The sequence below is a fragment of the Frankliniella occidentalis genome, unplaced genomic scaffold, assembly GCF_000697945.3.
Source record: "Frankliniella occidentalis isolate FOCC.00 unplaced genomic scaffold, Focc_3.1 Scaffold229, whole genome shotgun sequence".
Classification (NCBI taxonomy): Eukaryota; Metazoa; Arthropoda; class Insecta; order Thysanoptera; family Thripidae; genus Frankliniella; species Frankliniella occidentalis.
The window spans coordinates 126,906-136,976 of NW_026267355.1; the positions used below are offsets into that span (position 1 = coordinate 126,906).

A 10,071-nucleotide genomic window follows, 5' to 3' on the forward strand; every position below is an offset into this window, starting at 1 on the left:
TGCGAGGTGGAGTCATCTTCCTGGACCATCTTCCTAGGACCGTGAGCGGCAAGGTCGCACGTCGCAACCTCAAGGAAATGCTAAAAGGAATGGATTGATCATTTTTACATTTTTAAAAGGTGATCATTTCACGTTATCCTCTGCCATTTCTAACTTCATTTGAATGGTGACGTATTTGCTCTTTGTCCCGAGAGCAGCACAATGGAGGTCGACTACCCCGGTAGCGCCACATCGCATTTGGTAAAGCGCATTATTACGCGCTTTGCCGCAGCTAATGTACATTTAAGCATATTTAAGTGCATTATCGCTACCGGGTTAAACACACAACAAGCAATCAACCCAAATGCATGATATTTGATAAGTATAGTCAAAACAAGTATTAATAGTCAATGTTGTCGTTCAAGTATCTGTAAATTATTTAGAAATAGGTACAAATAAGACATTAGAACCTAGAAAATTTGTGATGCGTTTCTAACACTAATGTATTGTATAACGAACCCGCAAGGGTCGTTTATACCAGACAGCGCGGCGGTGTGATATGGTTCAACACCACCTGTTGCATTGTAGCCGCGCTACGTAGCGCGGGTATACCCGCATCTGGGTAACACCTTGCTCTCTTGACTGTCGGAGTAGTTTACTCAGTCTCCTCAGTCTACTCCATGCGCCGCCTACACGAAAAATAAAAAATAATGAACAATTATAAAACTAGAGCGCCATGATGCTCAAAGATACCACATAAAAGATGCATCAAGAATTCAAAGACTGCTTTAGGCCTTTAAAGTTCCCAGAACAACCTCCAAGCTAATTGTTGTTTCAATTTTAGATATGTATTTTTAATTTTTTTTAAAGGGAGTTCTTTCCATTGCTAACAAGGATTGTTGACGTTTTTATCCCATAAAGCGTCACTTATAATTTACAAGGTAGAAGACTTAATAATAATAATAACTGTAACCTTCAATTTTTATTTATCACATACAGAGACATGTATCATTTCGCAAACAATCTAGAACAACATATCATGAAAAAAAATCAATAAAAGTCTTGGTTTAAAATAAATATGTAAATTAAATATTAGGTGTATCGCTTTGTAAAACACAACAAACTAAAGGTACTGATAGAGGTCTGAACAAAACCTTAAATGCTAGTTTTGACGTGAAATGCCTTTTCTTGTCAAGAAAAGTGAATGTGCAATACCACACAAATTTTCTGACAGAGGAAAGTGATAGCAGGTACATAGATAGTTAGGGTGGGAGCAGCAAACATCTGGTTGAATAAAAAATGTGGTTGAAACTAAAGTCTTAAGCAAATGTGGAAAATAGAACGGCCTTTACATTTTATTTTTGTTTGCAAACTTTCCAATAAGCCCGCTTGATTGCTTTTTCAAAGCAGAAGGGCGGGCTAGAAACCCCCCCTCCCCCCAAAAAACAAAAACAAAAACAAACGATACACTGTTTAAATACCGAGAAGTCTTTTAACAGAGTTTACAGAAGCACAGCAGCTCAGCAGCATATAGATTATGCGTGGTTATAGTTCTTTTCTTTTTTAAAGTGTGTGCTGATTTAGGCATTGCTGACATACTAGGTAATTAAATTACCAGCAACTGTTCAGTTTCGCTGATACAATAGTTATAATAATTATTCATTGATGCTATTAAACACACTAAAAAATTGGGAATGCGATTTGCAAAGTTTAAAATTAATAGCCTATTTGAAATATGAATTATCGTTTATGAAGTTCTGGCAAAAGCATAATAAATAAACCATATAATAACTACACCAATAACAACAGAGACCCCAATCAAAACAAACCGTTGTTGCAAGGAGCGGAACATCATTCCACTCATAAGACGAGAACTGCGACCTAGATCTGCGTCAGTTTCTCGAAGCTAGATTGACAAATGTAAAATTAATAGAAGACATAAAATAATAGTAAAAATACTCCTAAATATGTCACTTACCCGTGATCTGGCTCTTTGAATTGTTTCTCGTTGAATTGCTAGATCTTGCAGTACTTGGTTACCCACCTCTTCAGTCTCTATGACTGTACGGTAACCGGCTAATAACTGATTACCAGTGCGTTCTAGACGTTCAGAATTATTAAGCAGTCTTTGTCTTTGCTCTTCCTTCATACTTAAGTCATCATTAATAAAGAGTTCCTCTGTTCCATCACCAAAGCCTGATAGATATAGGATAGACAAAACAAGATAATCAAATATATGATACTTGTGGCTTTTCTGTTCTTGGACATTTTATTACCCTCAATGTATGATGTTGAACATGCACTCTGAAAATCTTGCTTAAGTCTTCTGAGTTCTGCTTGATAACTGTCCACTCTTGTTCTTAAACGAGGCCTCTGTGACACTTCTACCTCTCGGACTTCAAGCTCCATCTGTTCAAGCTGAAGAAAATAAGATTAAACTAAAAAGGGTTCGGATGGTGTAGTAAACATTGTTTGCTTGGACTTTAAAGTCCCTTACAAGTTCATGTGCTTCTTCTAGCTGCCGATCCAATTCTGCAATCATGGGTTTTCGGTCTGCTACAACAAAAAAATAAACAAAATCCACAGGAAATGAGTACTTGATGTCAAGGAAATGTAAAGAGACTAAACAAACTCATATGTTTCCAGTACAATGCCTGAAATTTACTTTTAACTCAGATGAAAAATAACATATGGCAGCATGGTTAAGGCAAAGGCACCAGTTTCCAAACAGAGGTGATAACTTTTAAGACATGTTCTGATTGGAAAACGGTTTTAGATCAAATAAAGCAATAAGTTCTCATTGACAAGTATCAAATAAAAATAAGTGGTTGGTGGGGAGGTAAGTACTACCACAAAAAGTAATATTTATACAGTATCCCAAAACAGGTTCCCATTTTTTTTTAGGACGATTTTTGGAGACAATTTTTTTTTAACTTACCCGAAGAGGCTGACGACAGCTGACCAATTTTTCCTGTTATATCTGCAGTTAAAACTGCATATTGTTGCTCATAGGTATCAACCAAAGTCGCCATTTTGACTAATGCTTTCTGCTTGTGCTTTCACAGCCTTCTATATACACAAAAACAAAAACATTTAACGCGTCACTTCACTGACGTGTTGAGGTTAACTTTCGCAGGACATTTTATAAAGTTTACACCGTTACCGTTAGTAAGCAGAAGGTTGTGGGTTAACTCGTATGGAATGAAGCTAGACGTTTATTTTAAATACATTTTTAGATGAAAGTTTTCTTGGAACATTGTGGAAATGGTTGAGGAAGCTATTTATTCAAGTGGGAAGTCAAAGGTACTTCCATCTTTCCATTGTGAACTTATGAAGAAGACTGAATAATGGGCATTGAAATACAATATGTACGTAATACAGTCTTTAATGATTCATCATATGTTGCAGATCAAAACTGAAAGACCCAGGCCCGTTTATTTGTGGAGTGTGAATGATGTTCAAAAATGGTTACGGCGTCATTGCAGTGACTATTACACATTATATTTGGATCTTTTCATACAGGTGCTATGTCTTTAATATTATTTATTTTGTTTATTTTAATTTTTTTATCATTTATCTGTTCAGGCTGTGTTAATGAAAATGGCTGAATTATCTCTGTTACAGCATGATATTACTGGGCGAGCACTTGTTCGAATGCATGAGAATACATTACTAAGGCTTGGTATCATAAATGCCCAACACCGTGAAGATATTTGGCGTGAAATAATGAAATTAAGACTGAAAACTGACATTTTAGAAATACGTGATTTAGAGAGGAAAAACAACTTAAACTATGACTGAGTTGCTCAGCCAAAATTGTATATTTGTGTGTCTGTGATTAAAAATAGAGTGATGAGACTAGTAATTCTGTTACTTCATACATCCATGCATCCATTATTGGTTTTTACACATAAGATCTAGAATGTCCTGTTCCAGCCCTACACTCGGTGCATCTTCGGGTTGACTCTAAACTTAGTGGTGGGTATAAACCCGAACAGAACAGAGCCATTATATGATTCGAAATCTTATCCTACAAAAGTTGTGAATTTTGATGATGATTTTAGACATCTCCCTTCAAAAAGTAAAACTAAATATTTGTGGAGTTGAGAGAAGTCGTCGCGCTATGGCGACAGACCAGCAGACAGACCTGTGTGTCAAGATTAGGTTAGTTGCTGCATGATGAGTGGCTTACCCAATAAAGAAATTACGGTGGACGCGAGCTCGTATATTGTATGGGTTCCAGTTCTTTCATGGAGGTAAACGAAGGTAAAACTGCCGGTTGTCACATCCTTCTTTAATTTTAAAACGTTGTCAAATATTCTAGCCGTCAACAAACGGCGAACAGCTAGGGACTTAGCTGGATCCAGTATCGTCCTTCTTTGGTGTTTGGTGGGACCCGAGCTGTCCCGAGTCCGACCGACTCCGACCCGAACTCCGACTTCGTTCGTTCCGTTCCGTTTCGTTTCGTGGTTCCGTGTGCCGTGTGGTTATGTTGTGGTTATTTGTACTTCTGAATCTTGCGAGTTTGAATTGAAACTAATGAAACAATGCCATTTTGGCAGTATCAAAAACAATTAGTCTATTGTCGTTTATCGAGATGATTGTAGTTTACTCACGGAAAACGAAGCTTTTGGATTGCGACAACCCATTATTTCGTTTAATAGTCAGTCATTAAAAACGCGTTGCTTTGCAATTCAAATTTGAAGGTTACGATTAGGTTAGTCTCAGGGCGAAAAAGAAAATATGGTTTACTCACTTATTTTGGAAAAGAATTCAGTCTTGCGTTTTTCACTTTTATTATTTACACTTAGTGAGTGTACTTTAATTGATAAGCGAAATGTTTTTTTGTATCATTATTTTCTCTTAACTTGGGTGTATCAAATGAGATTTAACTTCCTTGTTTTTTATTTCAGTGTTGTAACTTTCCTTTCATATCCGCTACATTGGGAGCTGATATATTTGAAATGGAGATTGACATCAAAGATTTAGAGGGTGTTACTTTGCTGCCTCTTGCAGATGGGAGAGTTGCGTATGTTGACAAGACAGGTAAAGATTGACATAATTTATAGTTGTTACTCATATGTGATCCTTCTGTTTCTTATTTTATATATTTTGATACATGTCTTAATTTCTTTAGGAACTGTATTTATGTGTGGCCTGAAAGAGGAATTACTCACAGATGAATTTCAACAATCACTAACTGTCGAAGGAGATGATGCAGAACCCTCTGATATCATTGATCAGCAAGAAGATGCCCAGTTTATTGTACCAGACTTATTTTCTGATCAGGTGTGCTAAGCAAACCGTAACACATTTTCTTAGAAATTTTTTCATAATATTTATTGGTAATTACTTCTTGACTTTATCATCTTTTTTTATTTTTTTTTAGTGCACAAACTTAATTCTTGGAACACCTGAAGCGGAGTACTTGACACAAAGTGTAGAGGAGAATGATGATGAAGAGAATGAACTTGAGAAATGTGAAGTTGATATTGAACAAGTTGATGAACTTCTTGACACCTCCAAAAATAACAGCTTCAGTGTTTTACAAGTAGATGATGATTGTGTTGAGCAAGTAACTGTATTTAAGTGCAGAGCATGCCTTTATACAGCTGCAGAAAAGACCTCCATAGTACAACACTATGCAAAAGAGCACCTTAAAGTTACATCCCATTCCACCTACTTGTCAACACCAGGTATACATGCCTCTTTCTCTCAATCATTTTGTGCTTTTTCGGTATGGCTTTGTCATCTACTGACACTTGTTAATTAGGCACAATCCCAGTGAGTGAAGAATTTGAACGTCTTGCTCAGAGTGTAGTAGCAGATTCCCAAGATGACTTTTTGGAAGATACTAACTTACCTGAAAGTGAGCCTGAGCAACTTTTGTATGTGTGTGTAGAGTGTCAGGGTGCATTTGAAAGCATAGAGATATGCAAACAACACATGATACAAGTAAGGCTTCTTTGAACTGTTGCACCAACTGTCATTTTGGAGAACTTTTATTTGCATATCTCTTATATCCACTTAGGAACATAAGTTTGTCTCTGGACGAGGAAAGGCTCCACCTAAAGCACCAATTCACATTTTATCAGATGAAGGTACAGGTGTTCCTTCAGCGAGTGCTATGGAACCTGTTGTGACTCTTACAGAGAGAGGAGTCCAATGGCAATCCATTGAACTGATGGATAGGCCAGTTCTTATTAGAAATCAGGAAACCTCAATTAAGAAGGATGCCATCAAAGAGGCAGGGAGTACTAGCTCTACTGCTGGGAAAAAATTGGGTAATTCTCCTAAAGAAGAGGTTCAGAAAGTAAAACAGCGTGCAAGAAAAATTAAGTGAGTACCTAGAACTTATGTTGTTACTTTTGTTCTATTTTTACAGTATTATGTTGAGTAGGGTGTATTTTGTATTTCTGTTGACTTCACTTCTTCTGTAAAATGTACATGTTAGTCATATATTTCCAGATGCACTTTTCCTTCTTGTGTATCTAAATTTTCAAATGACAAAGCTCTCCAAATACATATATCATGTCATTCCAAGGACAGAAGTGTTAAAGAGTTCCATTGTGTCCACTGTGATGAGATATTTGTAAGGTAAACAAAGTGCTTCTGTAATTCCTTTTTTGTTGACTTCTCTGTGTTAACTTCTGAGGCCTGACTATTTCAAATCATCTGTGGTTTCAGGTGGCGCTTGTGCTCAGCCCATTTATGGAGGGTTCATAAGGTTGATGTTGACCTATTAACATGCCCCACATGCCAAGCATACAAAGCTGCAACTCCTCTAAAGCTGGAAATCCATATGCGTACTCATGGAGATTTGAGGCCATATCGTTGCAAATTATGCCCCAAAAGCTTCAAACAATCGGCTCAACTCCGAAATCATTGTACAAGTGTTCATGTGGACAAAAGTTCAGCGGAAACAAGCACTAGATGGTAAGAACATATAAAATGTTTCTTTCTGGTATCTGATGCTTCCTGTAAATTTTTCTGAAATTGTTCTAATTATTTTTTTTTCTAATTTACCCCTAGGTATATGGAACAGCAGTGTAACCACTGTGGGAAAACATATTCTAATGCGAAAGGGTTGAAAAGGCATATTCAGGCTGTCCACAGTAAAATAAAGCCATACGTTTGTAGTGTTTGTGGACATTCTTCTGCTTGTAAAGCTATGCTTGCTCTTCATTTGCGTCAGCATACTGGAGAGAAACCACATGCCTGTACACATTGCGACTATCGCACTGGTGACCATAACACACTTCGAAGGTATTTTAAATAATATCGATCAAAATTTTTTGTCAACTATTATCTTTAGTTTTGCTAGTATTGATCTTCTTTTAATTAATTTAAAATTGTTCCTTTTGTTTTTGTCTGCTCCTAGACACATGATGCGTCACACTGGTGAACGCCCGTACAAGTGTCCATATTGCTCTTACTCATCAATTCAAAGTAACTGTTACAAAGCTCACCTGAGGAACCGTCATCCTGGGGAGTCTGGGCTGTTTTCCTGCTCTTCCTGCACATTTCAAACCATTAATCAGGATACCTACGTTCAGCATGTTGCAGACCACCAGAAAGGGCTGGTTGTACCGAGAGAAGATGCCTCCACCAGTAATGGTGGGTAGAAAAATTATTTTAGTTTTGGTTTCATAAATATTGACTTTATAGCCCATAAGCTATCTGGATATTTTTTTCTGCATTTCAGGAGAAGAGGTCGAATATTTCCCTGGAAATGTTGCGGCAGCACATCTTATTTACAGATACTTGGGAACATTTCTGCCAGAACCTGGCCAAAAGCTGCCCCCAGCTAATATTACTGATTCTCGAACATCTGCAGACGGTAACTTCAACTTCTGTGTGTCTTGGATAGTAGGAATTGCTAGGGAACTAGGTCATAGTACTGCCTGTTATATTCAGGTATTCTTTATATTGAGGTTCTTTGATGTTACAAATTGAACTTTGGTCCTCAGTAAAGTTGATGAGGAGGTATTCTTACTATCCAGGTTCTCACTATTCTATCCAGGTTTTACTGTATGTTTACGGACTTGCATTTTATTGAGTGTCTTTGTTTACTGTGTTACAGGGACAACACAATCAATCACAATTCAAATTCCATCTCAGGAGGATCCCTCCATTGTGGTAGAGGATGATGAATCCTCTCATTCCTTCTTTTTGAAAGGCACTGATGATGATGTTGGTATAGACACAGGTGGTATAACAATTCCTGCAGAACCATCTGACTTGGGAATAGTAGAATCTTAGGTTTTTATGGTTGAAGAGGGAGGAACTTTCTATAAAATAATGATGCTTTTTACCTCTTAGTTGTAGTCACTTTTGTGATGTTATACTTTCTCATCATTTTTAATTTAATTTCAATTTAAGTGAAAGTTCTATAACATTTCTCCCCCAATTTTTTCCCTTTCAAGTGTTTTTTTAATACTTTGTGATACATAGAATTTATCATGCAGTTATCTGCACACAGTCAACATCAGTAATTATACTGAGGTCTGGATTATGTTTTTAAAACTGTGGGCACTATTATGTTTGCAATCACTTTGTGTGGTAATTCAATGTTTGCATAATTGTATGTTATTTCCCACCAAATAGATTGTCTTTGTTGGCAATACTTATTTTGTTATCTTTGTTTTTTCTTTTGCTGAACTGTATAAGTAAGTAATGCTACCTATTTTATATAAGTCAGTAAAAGCTATGTTATGTTTGATTGATTGATTGATTGTTTTTATTGATTAAGGTGGGTACAAGAGGACTTTAGAGTCCCACGGGTGCACCGCACCGCTCTCTACAATAATATTGACAAATTTGTGAGTAAGTTGAAAGAGGTAAAGCTGATTACAGTGTTTACATATCACAGTATTGCTTATAGCTATTCATTATTAAGTTTTTTAAGTATTGCTTCAGTGAGTTTTCGTTGCTATGATTTATGAAATTATGAACAGAGTAATTATTATATGAGTGAGACTGTGTGAGACTCTTTTCGTAGTTTTATGAGGTACATATATATGACTGGAAATAGAGACTGAGTATTTGAGATCTCTTGTTTAATAATTCCTAAGCCAATTATTAGTTTTGAAATAATCAGACATCCAAGCTCAAAGTGTGTCTTATAGAGCTGTTGCCCCCCCCCCCCTTTTCCCCCCCTTTATTTTAAGAAAAAGGATATTGTCTTAACTTACTTTCTGTGTCTAGTACAGAATGAATTTTGACAGCAATCAAACCTAGTAATTTAATATATAAAGTTAAGGAATGGAGGACCTTAATGCATTTTCTGTGATTGCACATAATGTGCTGTGAAGAAAAGCGCTGTGATCACAAGGCCATGGTAGGATTAATGAAAACTGCTATGTAAGATTGTACAAATCTAGTTTATGTAGAGCAGAACAGTTAGTTGTGCTGTATAATTTTGTGTCTGAAGTTTGTTGCATTGTAGTTGGGAGCCTTTATCTTGTGATAAGCAACATCTGGGCATCTTGGTGAGGCAGTCGTCTTACTAACATGTCCATACTAAGAGAGTTGGGTTTTTCCTGGTCTCTGACACTTTGTCATGTACTGTCCTGATTATGGTTTAAACTGGAATGTGATGGAAAAGACCAAATGCATTTCATACCGTGTTTTTTCCCTTCAAGATCAACAATTTTCCGATGTGAAGGATATGTTATTTATACCACCGGGATTGGACCGTAACATATATGTCTATAGATATGTTTCATCAGATCAGATCAGCTATATTTACTAAATGTAATAATTGTGTATCATAGTTCCCCCCCAAAAGTAACAAAATGAAGTGCAATTTCTATTACACTGCACTTCCGACTCCTCCTGAAAAAAATCGCAGGAATCTTATAAATCTATAATTATTTCACTGAAGTTATACTTGGGTCATGCTGACCATTTGATTCCGGTATGTTTTGGTATGGCGATTCTGCAATAATTTTAAAATTGTTAATGATACATATTTACATAATCTTTAAGATTACTCTCAACAGTAAATTGGCTGTTTTAATTAATATCACACCTCAAGCCTTACTTTGGCTGTTTAGTGTTCATCACTATTGTTATGTGGATAAAATAAAA

General features: G+C 36.4%; 3 protein-coding genes across 5 annotated transcripts; 2 read left to right on the plus strand and 1 right to left on the minus strand.

The window, feature by feature from the left end:
- Positions 1-942: 942 nt before the first annotated feature.
- LOC113203097 (vesicle transport through interaction with t-SNAREs homolog 1A) lies at positions 943-4,321 on the minus strand. 2 transcript variants are annotated; one of them, XM_026417591.2, is made up of 6 exons: positions 4,172-4,321; positions 2,918-3,048; positions 2,477-2,532; positions 2,256-2,397; positions 1,958-2,175; positions 943-1,885 (listed from the first exon to the last, which is right to left on the minus strand). In XM_026417591.2, the coding sequence occupies exons 2-6, from the start codon at positions 3,009-3,011 to the stop codon at positions 1,727-1,729; spliced, it is 669 nt and encodes a 222-aa protein (XP_026273376.1). In that variant the 5' UTR covers positions 3,012-3,048; positions 4,172-4,321; the 3' UTR covers positions 943-1,726. The 2 variants fall into 2 exon arrangements, with proteins under 2 accessions (XP_026273376.1, XP_026273375.1); XM_026417590.2 differs by having other exon boundaries at positions 2,477-2,535.
- LOC113203098 (protein aveugle) lies at positions 3,133-3,844 on the plus strand. The gene is made up of 3 exons (XM_052272891.1): positions 3,133-3,282; positions 3,388-3,501; positions 3,604-3,844. Exons 1-3 carry the CDS (start codon positions 3,244-3,246, stop codon positions 3,778-3,780), a joined length of 330 nt encoding a protein of 109 aa, XP_052128851.1. The 5' UTR covers positions 3,133-3,243; the 3' UTR covers positions 3,781-3,844.
- Positions 4,322-4,478: 157 nt separating the features above from the next.
- LOC113203095 (zinc finger protein 569-like) lies at positions 4,479-10,071 on the plus strand. 2 transcript variants are annotated; one of them, XM_026417588.2, is made up of 12 exons: positions 4,479-4,789; positions 4,893-5,025; positions 5,117-5,268; positions 5,369-5,675; positions 5,753-5,934; positions 6,011-6,318; positions 6,448-6,576; positions 6,667-6,915; positions 7,012-7,245; positions 7,361-7,596; positions 7,685-7,819; positions 8,063-10,071. In XM_026417588.2, exons 2-12 carry the CDS (start codon positions 4,944-4,946, stop codon positions 8,239-8,241), a joined length of 2,193 nt encoding a protein of 730 aa, XP_026273373.1. In that variant the 5' UTR covers positions 4,479-4,789; positions 4,893-4,943; the 3' UTR covers positions 8,242-10,071. The 2 variants fall into 2 exon arrangements, with proteins under 2 accessions (XP_026273373.1, XP_026273371.1); XM_026417586.2 differs by having other exon boundaries at positions 4,479-4,696.